This window comes from Strongylocentrotus purpuratus, unplaced genomic scaffold, assembly GCF_000002235.5.
Source record: "Strongylocentrotus purpuratus isolate Spur 01 unplaced genomic scaffold, Spur_5.0 spur5_scaffold_16, whole genome shotgun sequence".
NCBI classification, from domain to species: Eukaryota; Metazoa; Echinodermata; class Echinoidea; order Camarodonta; family Strongylocentrotidae; genus Strongylocentrotus; species Strongylocentrotus purpuratus.
The window spans coordinates 16094840-16109680 of record NW_022145601.1 but is presented as its reverse complement, the minus strand read 5'-3'; the positions used below and the strand labels follow the sequence as shown (position 1 = coordinate 16109680).

At 36.5% G+C, this 14841-nt stretch overlaps 1 protein-coding gene across 1 annotated transcript; it reads right to left on the bottom strand.

Moving 5' to 3' along the window:
- Nucleotides 1–2888: 2888 nt before the first annotated feature.
- Nucleotides 2889–12156, bottom strand: LOC755959 (phospholipid scramblase 1). Its single transcript, XM_001192834.4, has 10 exons — nt 12062–12156; nt 10950–10999; nt 9749–9887; nt 8564–8641; nt 7745–7821; nt 6947–7077; nt 6574–6694; nt 5900–6002; nt 4283–4341; nt 2889–3836 (listed from the first exon to the last, which is right to left on the bottom strand). Exons 2-10 carry the CDS (start codon nt 10974–10976, stop codon nt 3798–3800), a joined length of 774 nt encoding a protein of 257 aa, XP_001192834.1. The 5' UTR covers nt 10977–10999; nt 12062–12156; the 3' UTR covers nt 2889–3797.
- Between the last annotated feature and the right edge of the window lie 2685 nt (nt 12157–14841).

Genomic DNA, 14841 nt, shown 5'->3' with positions numbered 1-14841 from the left:
AGAGAGAAAACAAAAACTAACTTGAAAGAAAGAGAGAAATTAGAGAAGGAATTAATCAAAGTAAGGAAAGAGAGAAACCAAATAATATTATGGTTTTTGTGGTTTAATTCCGCCTTCTTCAGGGTTTCAATTTTTGACGTGTAGCCTACTTTCAAACCATTTGCTGATTCGGACCCCCCCCCCCCTAACACACGTGTACACATATCGACACATACACAGACTACACTCGACATAATATGTGTAATGGTAATGTAATACATAAACTGTGATTTAAATATTGCACTCGTACCATTTTCTATTATTGTGGGATCACGTCTTTCATTTTTTAAATTCATGTCATTTGTTTCTAAGACCTAATTTCTCTAATTCTCTTGACCCCTCTCCCTTCATATTTGTTTTCTAAGACCTCCCCCCCCCCTCATCTCTCTTCATATTTGTTTTCTAAGACCCATTTCTCCCCCGCCCCCCCATCTCTATTCATATTTGTTTTCTAAGACCTCTCTCTCTCGACCCACTCTCTCTCTCGTATGTATTTCTCAGACCCCTCTTTCTTTCTCTCTCATTAACCCCCTCTTCATATTTGTTTCTAAGGCCTCTCTCTCTCTCTTCATATTTGTTTCTAAGACCCCCCCCCTCTCTTTCTCATTTCTTGATATTTGTTTCTAAGACCTCTCTCTAGCTCTCAATTCATGATATTTGTTTCTAAGACCCCCTCTCTTTCTCACTTCTTGAATTCATATTTGTTTCTAAGACCTCTGTCTCTCTCTCCCTTTCTCTCTTTCTCATTTTAAATTCATGATATTTGTTTATAAGACCTCTCTTTCTCTCTTTTTCCATTCATCACTTTGTCTAGTGTAATGTACAGACACATAACATATAAAGGAAATTATACACCAGTTTTACATGAATTCATTTGCACTTTATTTACTGCTTTACATTCATATACCTTTTTTTTTCGTGAAGGTAATCTAATCCTTCAATGTCAGAGAAGTAATACAAAAGATACAGGAGTATGTGTATGCATAAATAGTTATATAAATTAAGAAGAAATATGTAGTAAAAGTGAAAGCAAACAATAGTAGAAATTTGAACAGATAATTTGACAGTGTGTTAAGATTTAGATGCAAGAAATGACTATAAGAAGTTTTATTTGAAAATACATGCACATGTAGATAAAAAGAGATCTGAACATAGGCGGATTCATACCCGCAAAGGCGTCTGCATTGCCACTCCGTCATCATCCTCGATGAATTCCATCGTGCAGCAAGCGTCTTAACTTGTTGTTCTGAACTTGAAATCCTATATCTTCTCCCTTAATCTTCAGTATTGCAGCTGCGTACGGTGTGTATAAATGCTGCATCGACGTACGTCTGTGCATGTACGATTCGATTTGGAACTGGCGCGCCCGATCGAGGAGCGTAGACTAGACTCATTCAAGCAGTTTCATTGCTATTTACCGGGAAAATGTCCAGGCCAGGGTGTAAAACGCAAAGTCGCTGGCGGGAACGTGCCCCTTTAACCCTATGCTGATACAGTACTGCCCTCTTTCTCATATTTTGTTCATCTCTCTGTCCTACTACAATTCTTAATATTTCTCTCTCTCTCTCTCTCTCTCTCCCTCTCCCTCTCTACCTCTCTTACACACACCTCTCCAAATTCATGCAAGATACTTTCATCTACCATTTATTTCACTTTTTTCTTGTTCATAAATTTAATAGGTATACACACTTTCCAAAATATGTTTTAATAGCAAATTAAGCCTTCCACGTTGAAACAAATACTGTTCACATCTGCATAAATGGATTATTCTCTTCGTAAATAATCGTATACAATGTTGAAAGATCAGTGCATGGTTATTGTTTACAAAAATACAATATACACAGGATACGTTCAAGATGAAATTAATATGGTAATGAATGCCCCTTTTTCCGACTGTATACATGGATCAGTCTCACTTTCACTCCTCCCAGACGCCTAAGATCATCAAATTCAAAATTGCTTGTTGTTCCTAAAGACTAAGACATTGTAGTGGTGGGGTGGGTTGGTCTTTTGCCGATAATACATTCGTAATAATCAATTCAATTCATCTTTATTCAACGATATAAAAGAAAATAGAACAATGCTTTTAAACATATTGACATAATCATATACATGTGTAAAATTAACATATCGTTAGGGGCAACCAAAAAAGATCAGGATCTTGTGGACTGGTGCCCCTTTGACAAAATTAACAAAATATAAGTAAAACATTAATAATAATCACAAGCGGACACATCCAACACACACACACACAAACACACACACTCACCCAAGAAAAGGGAAGGAGAAAGAGAGATTACATGTACAGTGTACATATATGAGGTAAACTTATGAAAAAGATATACGAAAATCAAGAAGTATATTTATGAATAAAGTGACTTTTAAGTAAGGCTTTGAAGGAGGTTGTTGAACATGGACGAATGTTTGTATTTAAATTATTAAAAATCTTCGGTCCTACATGTTTAAAAGAATTATACATTTGCTTATTAGAAGTTAATGGAAGGTGAAATTGGGAAGCTGAACGTGTGTAATACTGATGAAAATCATTATTAAAGTTAAACAAATTAATTGTATTGGCTAAGGCCATTTTATGTTTGACATAATACATCAGTACTGCGACTTTAAATTCATATATGTGATAAATATTAAGTGTTTTTAATTAAATAAAGAGGGGGCGAGATGGCGCTAAATAAGGTGACTTTGTACAAATGCGTAAGGCTTTTTTCTGCAGTTTATGAAATTGTTCTAATTTGCTTTTCCCAACGTTGGCCTAGGTAATGTTACAATAATGGATAAAAGGAATTATAAGTGAATTATATAGCATGAATAAATGTTTTTTGGGTAGAATAGAACGCAATTTACAGATAATTCCGACATTTTTAGAGATCTTTTTTAGAATGTACATACGATGGTTTTGAAAAGTAAGTTGATTGTCCAATAAAACTCCAAGAAATTTCACGGAGTCAGAAACATTCAAGTATATATCATTAATTTTCACTTTGATTGTATGAGGAGGAAACTTAATATTAGGTTTAGAGAAATACAAAATACATGTTTTGTCATGATTAATTACTAACTTATTGGAATCAAACCAGTCAACTATTTTGCCTAACTCTTCGCTAGTCTTATGTAGGAGCGTATTAAAGTCTTTATGTGAGGAAATGATATTGGTATCATCAGCAAATAAACGAAATGAAAAAATGAAGTAACATTACACAAATCATTAATGTACAGCAAAAATAACAAGGGACCGAGTATGGATCCCTGCGGAATTCCGCATTCAACCTTGGAAAGAGATGAATCAAAATTATTATACCTTGTATATTGGGACCTATTCTGTAAATAACTATTAACTATTATTTCAAGTGTTCATCGTTTTTAAAATGTCCCCAAAACTCATCTTTTTGAAATTGAAGTTGATTCCCAGTATAGATCTACTTGTATTTTTTAATTTGTCTCACTTCAGCGTGTATTTTCATGTTCCTAAATTTCTTTTTGTGCCGTGAGCACGTACATTAGTCATGCAGAGTTAGGGCATTTATAAGTACTCTTATTTCTCGCCCTGTCTCCCTTCTCTCTTTATTGTCTTTTCCCCTTCTTTTTCTTCACTATTCGATGGGGAGGGGGGTATTTGCCCCCCTTGTGCCTGCTGTATTTACGCCAATCACTTCCATTTGTCATTCCCGCAGTCTTCCATAATTAGTGTAGAGTTCTATGCTAGCTGGAAGCAGACTTTCTCTGAAATATTCCCAATCAAATTAGCCGCTGTTGTTTTGTTGCTCGAAATGCATGAATTCCTGTAAGAGCGATACAAAATTAAATCAAAAGAATTTTGATTTTTTTAAACAGTCCAACGAATCAATAAGAGTAAAATTATTCTTGAATTGATGTTCATTTCTTATTACATCACATCATTCACGTAAAATCTTTTAAAAGATTTTTTGACACAGATAATCACCATGATCATGATGAAATGTTACGTAGGAAATTAAGATCGTCATAAGCAAAGCTAAAACAGACGTACTCCAATGACTAAAATATTCAGTGTTTAAAAAAAAAATCGCATCAATAACTGGACAAATCATGCAAATTAGGTATGCAAGGAATGTATTGCAAATTACGTGAAAATAGGTAAGAGTAGAACAACAAAAACTAAAACAAATAAAGAAACAAACAATCTTTAAAAAAAAACGATGAATAACTCGCAAGAATCATTAATTTTTCTAGAGGATTTAATACTTACAATCAGGAACAAAACACCAATGAGAGTGGCCTTTGCTTTTACATCAAGGTCTTTAGGAACTGCAATGACAGCATAATTTAGAAAGAGAGGATGAGACTGATATAGTCTGAAGGATAAAGTGCTAGATTTTGTCGTTATTGTTGTCAATATTGATGGACTCTTATATTCCACGTACCATCAAGGACTGGAACTCACTACCCCCCTAGACATCTAACGGACCGCAAACATCGACACCTTCAAACTACAAGCAACCAACTTTTTTTTCCGCAACCAAGACTCAAGCAATAAGAACTAAATAAGCAACAGTGCGCACCCCCTTATCCTCCTCATTTGGTTCCTAACGGGACGTTGAGGAGTATTCCAAAGAAAAAGAATAAGTCTTATTTACAAACTGTAGCAGGATAATACTGCTCTTCCTGCGGCACTGCAATTATTATTACCGTATCATTGCCAGGCACTCAATTGATGCATCTGGATGAGAAGGACAGGGCCCCATTTCACAAAACTTGTCATCAGTGACAAATGATAGTTTTTGTTATAAGGCTAGTGAAATCCTTGCTTCTGATTGGTTATCAGCAGATTTGTTTCTGATTTTTTTTGCCATTTGCCATTGAAAAAAGGCTTTGTGAAACGGGTCCCAGATGTTGGCAATATAACTTCTACAAGCATCGGGCAAGTATTGAACTCAGGACCTCTCAAAAGTCTTCACCAATAATTATATAGCAGAGTCATGAAATTGCTCCAACATGATTAAGGGTACGTTTATGCTCAATTTGAAGGCAGAATGAGCGATTTGAAACGTTCATCGTAAACGCTCATCGTAATCGCAGTTCCACGGTGTACTGTTTATGCTCACTTCTCTGGCTCCTCCAGGCATGATTCTGGCTCAGAGCCAGAATCATGCCTGGAGGAGCCAGAGAAGTGCAGTGCAGAGTCTACACTGCGCATGCTACGTTGACCCCATTTAAACGCGTTTACAAAATAACGATTGTGCGTTTATGCTTCCCCAGAATCGCCGTTTTTCTGTGATTCTACAAAAATGAGAAAGGACGCAACCGTGTTTTTAACTAAAACGCGTAACAAATGCCTCATTCTGGCCAGAAAAAGTTGAGCTTAAACGTACCCAAAGATATTAAGATCTGTTTGTGTCTTTCCTCTAAATAAACACCTAGGTTAAATTGTTTTAAGTGAGGCGCGATAGCTCAGTGGTATATCAGGGGTCTCGTAACTGGGAGGTCCCGGGTTCGAAACCAAGTCGATGTACTGGTGCCCTTTGGTAAGGCATTAATTCTGATTACCAAGTACCTCGGAGGGGACTTAAAGTCGTCGGTCCCCTGGCTGCCTACTTACAAGCACATGCTTTCTTAGCAGTCAGGTAAAACCAACCAACCAAGTTTATTTTAGGGGAAGGTGCATTTAAATCCCCATTGCACTAGTTTGGCCAGGGGGGATTATACCTCCCTGCATGGTCACTGACAGGTGGTTATCTCATCAGATCAGCTCTCAATTTACATAACAATGGTCAACGATTAGGTATTATTTGCTATATAGAGGGCGCAAGTAGCTATAACTAGTGTAGTGGGGCTTTAAGTTGATGATAAAAGATAATATACTTACAAGTCATACCAAAGTGATCAGCGCGGGTGAAGCATTCCTTTATACAACCAGACCATTGTTTCTGAATCACACCTAATTCATCTTTCAAGTCATTCGACATCACCTAGTAGGTAACCATGGCAATAGAGAAAACAAGATATCATTTACTCAAATTATAAATTTGGATGTGATATGATTGCAATCACAGCCACTCTGCTCTTTCTACTTCTCCTCCTCTTTCCTCTTCCACTTCCTCCCACCCCCTTCATTTTTGCACCCCCTCTCTCTCTCTCTCTCTCTATCTATCTCCTCCTCCTTTTTCTCCTCCTTCTCCTATCCCTCCTCTTCCTCCTGTTCGAACTCATCCCCCTTCTCCTCCTCATTGCCCCTCTTCCTCTTCCATAAACTCTTATTTCCCCCTCCTCTTCTCCTTCTCTCATTCTCCTCCGCTCTACCCCTCTCTCTGCCTCTTTCTCTCTATGTCTCTCCTCTCCCTCTGTCTCTCTTTCCCTCCCTCTCTCCCCTCTCTCACACTCCCTCCCTTTCTCTACCTTCTTTAATAATCATCTTATTTTTATTTTGCCCCCTCCCCTTCGCTCTTTCACCCTTTTCTCTCGTTGGTTCCTTTTTTTGTCATTTGATGGGGGGGGGGGGGGGGGGGGGGGGTTGTGGCCCCTTATTGGTATGTCACTTACTTTAAAGTCGATATCACACCTGCAGCATACTGTCTGGCAGAAGCAACAAGGTCCTCTGATCTTCATTATCGAGTTCTTATCGGCATCGAGGACGTCCAGATGAGGGTACCACCAACTCTTTCTAGAAGTAAAGAAACAAATAATAATGATTTAAAAAAGAATGGAATTTTGTCTAATTTTGTCCTACAGATAGAGTATGAATATTACTTGGCTAACATGTTTACAGTAGGATAAATATATATTTGTATCAGGAGACAAAAATTTGCACATTTCAAAAGGTGAAGCAGAAAGCTATTAAATTTGCCATAGGTTGATTTTATTTTTCGAAAGTCTTTACGACCGTATTTTGTTTGTAGGGACTGAGAATACTCACGTCTGCTTCCCATAGCCGATGATGTTACCGGGCGGTGCTTCTACTTGAATGACGAAAGAACAACAGTCAGTGTCGGCGCACCAGCAGCATCCAGCACAGCACTGGAAGGGTCGAACAATCTTCATCACCTCCTAATAAGTGATGAGTAGGGTATATTTGTTTTGATATATTTTATTTATTAACGGTTTAAACAAATACAACAGTTGTGCCTGCATTCAGCAAATGCTGTTTTTTACGAGACAGACATAAGAAAGAAAAACCAACACTATATTTGAAGAAAAAAAAATATACATATTCATATCCCTTGATTTTGAGTTCGTTGCTAATCATATCTAAAAATAATAGTCATATGTGTATAGCGCTTAATACTAGGTTTCTATTGTCGCTGTAATTATTGGATTCAGTTGTTATTGCGCACATGGTAGTGTAAACGCTCCACTCCCTGGCTAGCATTCCGCAAGGCGCCATTTTACAAGCGCACCCATGCCAATCCAATCACATTAGAGTTCGCATCCTACCGAGTACCTATTTAACACCTGGGACCTCTTTCACAAAGCTTTTTTTTCAATGACAAATGACAAAAATCAGTGAACCAATCAGAAGCAAGGATTTCCCTAGCTTGTAGCAACAACCGTCATTTGTCACTGATGCCAAGTTTTTGTGAAATGGGGCCCTGAGTGAAAAGTGGCAAATTTTGATTATTGTCTTGCCAAAGGGCATCAGTGTTGCGGAGGGACTCGAACCGCGAATCATGTGATTCACAGTCCAGTGACATATCCACTACTAACAATTACTAACCTTTTGTTCATTATCAACGACATGGATATCGAGTCCCCTACCCTGCTTGCACCAGAAACGATGACAGAAGCTTGATTCTACGGAGAGAAAGTAAGATATGTTTAAACAAAAAAAGGAAAATAAAAGAAACTTCAGTGTAGGAAATTCATATTGCAGTTTCAAAGAGTATAGAACCGTGTGCAAACATTAAAATAAGAGCCGCCATTTGTCAATCTTTACTTAAACATTATAATGCAAAATGCAGGTTTATTTGAGTATTGTGATTGAGTAGTTGTGTATTGGAATAATTATATAACTGCATACGTATCCATAAGAAGAATTGAATTAAAAGCGAAACAAAAGCGACTGTCCCGATGTCTAGTGCAAATTACATGAATAGTGCGAGTCTTTATTTTTGTAACCGCAAACCTCGCTCAAGTTTATCCTCACCATGGAAGCCTTCAAAGATAACATCATTCATTTTTTATTAAGTATTTTTTTTTAATACAAACAAATCTGTATCTGATTATTTTCCTCATTTTTTAAAACATCTATTATCAAAGCCACCCAGTAATATGGATTAAAATAATCTAAAAAACATCAATGAAAATATTGCTTGAAATACCATAATGTACGGTGCTACATGTTTCATATAAATAAGAAACTTTACACATATTCTACAGAATGGATAGAGTTTTTGTGTTTCCGATAAACATGGATTTAGCCTACAAACATCATTGAGAGCTCTTACATATTTGAAACATGACGTTTGATAACTTTGTGATATTAGAAATTATACAAGAAAGGATACTCTATGAATAGAATACTGATCAAACTCACCTTCGAAAGCATAAAACATTTGTTGACCCAAAGAGTTCTTGATTGCATACTTGTTCTTCATCTCAATGTTTGTTATGGCTAAAAAATACAATGACATCGAGAAGCATAGAATATGGTTAAGTGAGGTTGGAAAGCAGATACAGATCACGCAAGTGTATAGAAATGTATAGAAAGGGGAGGAAAAGACAGTTAATGCAAAAGACAGACATAAAACGGAAGAGGAAAAGTAAGGGAGGAAGGACTAGGCGAAAGATGAAGAGAGAGAGTGGGAAGGGAGAATTAAGAGTGAGAGAGAAGAGAGAGGGAGAGAGAAGGCGAGAGAGAGAGAAAGGAGAGAGAGAGAGAGAGAGAGAGAGAGAGAGAGAGAGAGAGAGAGAGAGAGAGAGAGAGAGAGAGAGAGAGAGAGAGAGAGGGGGGCAGTGATATGAAGGTAAAAGGTATCAAACAAGGTATCTATATATCAAGCTGAAGGTGAATTCGGCGCGAAATGACGCAATGCGTCATGCCATTGCCGAAATGCGGGTGTCGATATCACTAGATTTGCACAATAAAGTTAAGCGACACAAATGTCATTCTAGTTTTGGGCTAGTTTTCAATAACATATTTAAATAAGTTCATGCAAAATGTTGTAATATCACCAGGATATACACATCGGTCTACATCATAATTGATACTTCTTTTCCAGCTTTTCTCCTATTAAGTAGGCCTACCTATTTACACTTGGATTGGACGAATAAGGGCAAAACACCACTGAACACGTATTGAACACGTATTGAACCAAGGACCTCCCGTAGGAGAGTCGAGAGCCTTTACCGCTATAAATCATAATGCTCCTTATACCATGTATTTGGAATTGTTATCTACGTGTAGTTTGCTGGCGTTACGCGTAGCAGTGTCTGACATGAGAGACTACGTGACGGCATCCTATATAGGCACTGAACTTTAGCTGTCTCTTGACACAGCCAGAGACTGACAGGGTTGGGCTCTGCTCGAGGCTTTAGAAACGATTGTGGTAAAGTGTCAAATTAGAGTCTGTGGTTGCAGACCAGTCGTTACGTGGCACTATACATGACACTCTTCCTAACTCTCTTATTCTTTCTATTTTTCTTGTGCGTCTCGGAATAGAATTGTCTAGATAGACGGCGCTATAATAAATGCCTATTATTATTAATATTATTTAATTACCTTCGAAGATCTCGACGATTTGGTGAACGAGTATCTGATCGACTTGGGTAAGGTACTCGAGACCGGGAGGGCATCCCACGACCTCGCTTGGGTCTGGTTTGGTAATCCATTCCGCCTTCTGACCCGGCTGCATCTCGATCTGTGCAAGAGAGTACATTATCATTATATCTACTTCAGTTCAGTGGGCCCTGTTGCATAAAACTTACCATTGATGGTAACTCTGCCACCAATGACAACTACCATGGTAACGTAGCTCAACAGCCAATCAAAATCAAGGTTTCCATGGTAGTTATCATTGATGGCAAAGTTACCATCAATGGTAAGTTTTGTGCAACGGGGCCCAGGGCTAGAGTGAAGTGAAAGATTAAAAATGGTGACGGTACAAGAAACATTTATGAACTGTCCCAATACGTTTTATACATTCCCCTTGGGAAAAAAACATCGCAGTAGCATAGAAGCATGCACCCATTTCACATCCAGGAACTAAAAACAGTTGATCACTTCCACCGGATACTGTGGCCCCATATGTTTGTGAAGCCTCATATATATTATGATCTATATTTTCAGCAGATTTTGAGTTCTTGTATTAAATTAAATATATTTCGCAGAGAAAGTGGCTTAAATCAATTATGATAATCGGTGGGCTTGGTTTGGCAAATTACGAATTTACTGACCAAAACATTCTGAAAATCACATTTTATTAAAGCCGTGCATCCCCTTTTCTCGGTACGCGGTCGGGACTAAAAGCTCCTTTTTTCTTCTTCATTTTTTTGTTGTTGCTCATTGCCCAGATTTATACCTACCAAATACGTCCGACAAATTATGATTTATTTGTAGTATTAAACATTCAGTAGAGGTGTGGTTTGAATATGTAAAATTTATGTTTCGTCATGCCCAGAACTCAACTGACTTTCAGGCTTTCAGCAATAATATATAAAGTTCCTTTCATTCATTGGAACACAATTGCATTTACATATATAGTTACTCTTATTTAGCACATTATTAACACAGGGCATAGAGTATAGAACAGATTCAACATACTGTATATCAGAGTATAAGAGTAGGTTATAGAATAGAATGAATGGTAGCGGATGACAGTACACAAAGATATTCGGTATTCTCATAATCATTGATTGTCATACACATTAAAGCCATAAAAACCAAGTTAATTGGTCTTTGCAAAATTTGCACAAGTACTTACCGCGTCAAAGTTCGGTGCGGCGGCCATGTTTGTATTCTCTGTGTAATTCTCTAGAAAGTTTGCGATAATATAGGAACAAAAAACGAAATATTAGTTGAATGTTTCACAAAATATAATTATAACAATGTGGTTTAGGAATAGAAATTATAATACACATATTATGCAAAGCACTTGTCTTAATATTCCCATGGTCTTCTAATTAAACACAGTGCATATTAAATGGATATATTCTTCCGTAAAATGATTTTAAGATCAACCTACTCTATTATTTAAATTCCTTTATAATTAATATTTCTATTACACGGTTACTGTGGTAGAAAATGGCTATGTAAGTTATGCAGTGTGATTAAACTAAAAATGGTGGTTCTCTCATATTTTTTTGATACAAATAAAAATAGAATTGACTGTTATCTCATAACATTTTTTAAAATAAATACCAGATAAATTATTATAAATATATCCTTCACCCTCATATTATTGAACAACTTTTTTTCGTCATTACACCAAATACAGAAACCCTGTTATCTGTGATGAAGCTTGATTAAAAGAGAATTCTTACAATAGAATACCAAACCCGGTGCTTATCCTGTTGTACGACGATTCGATCCTACGCATTTTCTTCACTAATCGAATTCTCAACTTCTACCCTGAACCCAACATTATACCTAAGTTTAACCCTAACCCTAAATTATGATCTCATGATTTGTCTTTTGCATTTTCTTGGTAGTTTCTTTTGGTAATCATCACGCATTAATTGATGTTTTTTCTTTTATTGTATTAATAATTGTATTTCGTTTTCTTGTATTCTTTGTTATTGTTATACTCCCTACGTTCCTGAAAATGAATGAAAAAAAAACACGAAAAATTGAAGGGGAAAAACAAAAAACAAAAAAGTCCGGAGCCATTGTTGCAACGGATCATCGCCTAGCCATGACAATATGCCCCATCAGCTGCATGAAATGTAAATTACGGGGTCTATCTTTTAAATATTTGTTCCTGCGTCATGTATCTCATTTATACTATTCGAGATCTAAATTTTAAGTGATATATGGAGAATAAAGCAAAATAATTGAATTAAACCCGAAAGGAATTCAGAATGATGAAGAACTTACCTGAAAAAAATCTCTGTAGAGTCTGCGATGCGTATATCCTGTACGACCGACTACCCTCAACTAACTAGCCGAAGTCCAGTTTTAATGTGGTCATAAAACTGATACTAAAGGTTCAGTGTGTTCGTAGGATTAAAAAGCCCCGTACTAGTTAGTTATTCATTAAACCGCATAACTTAGGGTGAAGGGCAACATTACTGTAGTCTACCTTTCCATACCGCATGAAAGACTCGGTCTTAACATCATTACAGTCTGAGCTTCAGACTAGGTTTAAAATAGTTAATGAGTATCATTGTGCAAATCCAGTTAGCATTGAAGAGTGGATTTGATCATTCCTGAGGATTAAAATAACATATTATTAATTGCATTACAAAGAAAAAACAATTCTTAAATCCTTTCGTGAATTATATATTTTTTTAAACATATACATGTATTTTAAATTATTAGAGGTGGATCCCGGAGGAATCTTCATCTATTGGTCGAGTCTGGGGACAGATGCCCCCTCCCTATTGTTTACACAAACTTGTGCCCCACCCCCGGAAATTAATCCAGAATACGTCATTGATTACAGTAAACTGTGTGCTATGAAAATAACATAGAGATGCTTATCATCATGCGTATACAGAATGATTACGTAATGAATACGAACAAATTTTCCGCAACACGTTAACGAATCATCAATTACTGTCAAGTATTACATAATTGAAGAAAAAACAATCGTAACGGCGGGTATTCGGTATCAACATAGCTTTAAAACCTACCACACACAATTTCTCCATTCGGTTTGAACCGAAAGGATGAAAGATTAATCCACCAATTCAGGCTTGGTAAATGTAACCTGAATTACTATAAATATTTAATTAGAAAACACGACACTGGATTATGTGTAGAATGCTAAACGATAGAAACAATTGAGCAATTTTTATTATCATGTCCAAAATATGAAAGACAACGAAGGAGAATGTGAAGAGCACTACAGACCAAAAATCCAAGGAGGGACTAGACCTTTCACGCGAGTGGTGTATGTAGGGTTATTTGTGTATATATTATATTCCTATGTGTATTTCTCTTTGATTTTCTGCTCTTAATTTTCATATTATGTTCATTGCATTTTATTTGTGTATATTTCATTTCTGATTGTATTGTTTCATTTCTTTAATTGTTAATGTTTTTATTTATTTAGGTTTTGTTTTCACATTAACACTGCATATGAAAAGAATTTACAAAGTAAGGCATACGAGGTAAGAAAACATGTACATATAATCGATAGATACAACAGTAAAATATAACGATTTGATGGCAAGTAATTAGATACAAATGATGCTAACAATAATCTGCAGTAATGAGGAGGAAACCTTGGAAGTATTATGCTTGTAATTAAGGTTCTCTTTACATAGTACGTTTGTTACATAATATATAAAACAAAAAACAAAACAAAAGAAGAACAAAAACGGGTGTGTGAGTGGACCCCTATGAAAACAACACTCGTGGTGATCAAGGCGTCCCATCCAACCAGTGAAAAATAAATAAATAAGATAAATAAATATATATATGATGAATAAATACAGAGATGGAATAGAGAGAGAGGGGAGAGAGACAAAAAATAGAGAGAGAGAGAGAGAGAGAGAGAGAGAGAGAAGAGAGAGAGAAAGAGAGAGAGAGAGAGAGAGAGAGAGAGAGAGAAGAGAGAGAGAAAGAGAGAGAGAGAGAGATGGGGGGCGGGGTCGAAGGAGGAAGGGGTGAACATGTAGTGTCTTACAAGGAAGGTTCCAGCTGGTTCACAAACGAAAGACGAAAGACTTCATGAATGGCTGATTGTCAATGAAACGGTAAAGTCTTTTGTCAATTCTGCTTGCTGCTACGGCAGGCAGCCAGTGAAAACGAACTTTTAAAATCAAATTATGGAAATGCAAGCATCACATTAAACAAACAGAACTTTGTTATTCCTTGCTCATTTTTCCTGATTGAGGCAGAAACTGAACTTTTTAGAAATGTGATTTTTTCTTCGAAATTCAGATATCGCCCGCCAATTGACTTTTTGGTTTCCTTGAATTTCTGTTCTATTATTAAAACTAGAAAAAAATATAGGCACAGGAACTGTCTCGTAAAGACTTGTGATTGACTAAAATTAATCTACATCTCAAAATAGACATAATATAGTAATGCATATCTAAAGAGATCATCAGATACCTGAAAGATATAATTATTTACACGACAGATCAGTTTCCATTTATAAACTTTAACATTCAAGCTATGGGCTTCCTCTTTTTACATTCTTTGTACAAGCATTATGCAATAATTATGCACCAACTATGAAATAACACGTAAAAACATTGATCTTTGGTTTGTTTGCTATGTATAGTATCATTTAAAGTCTCAGATGAATTATATTACACATAGTTTCTCCAGCTTTATTAAAAAAGATCTGGTACAGCCTCACATGAAAATATAATATCACACAGTTTTAACCTGAAAATAGACCTCCGCATTACAAACGCAATTATTGTCCCTATAATATTGACTCTTGAGGTTGTCATGTGCTTGTCTAGGGGCACATTTATATCATCTGTTTGGATCCAGGAAATAATATTCTGTAACCATTGGATATGAACATCAATAGAGCTTCTTCAAGTGCCTCTGCCGCAGGAATCATTACAAACAGGAGCACTACTAACTACAAGCAAGCACAGTCGCAGAATGCAAGTTCAGCAAACACCATTCACGCTGAATAACTGCACAGTGACAATCAACTACTTCAATAACTAAACAAAAACAAGTGGAAG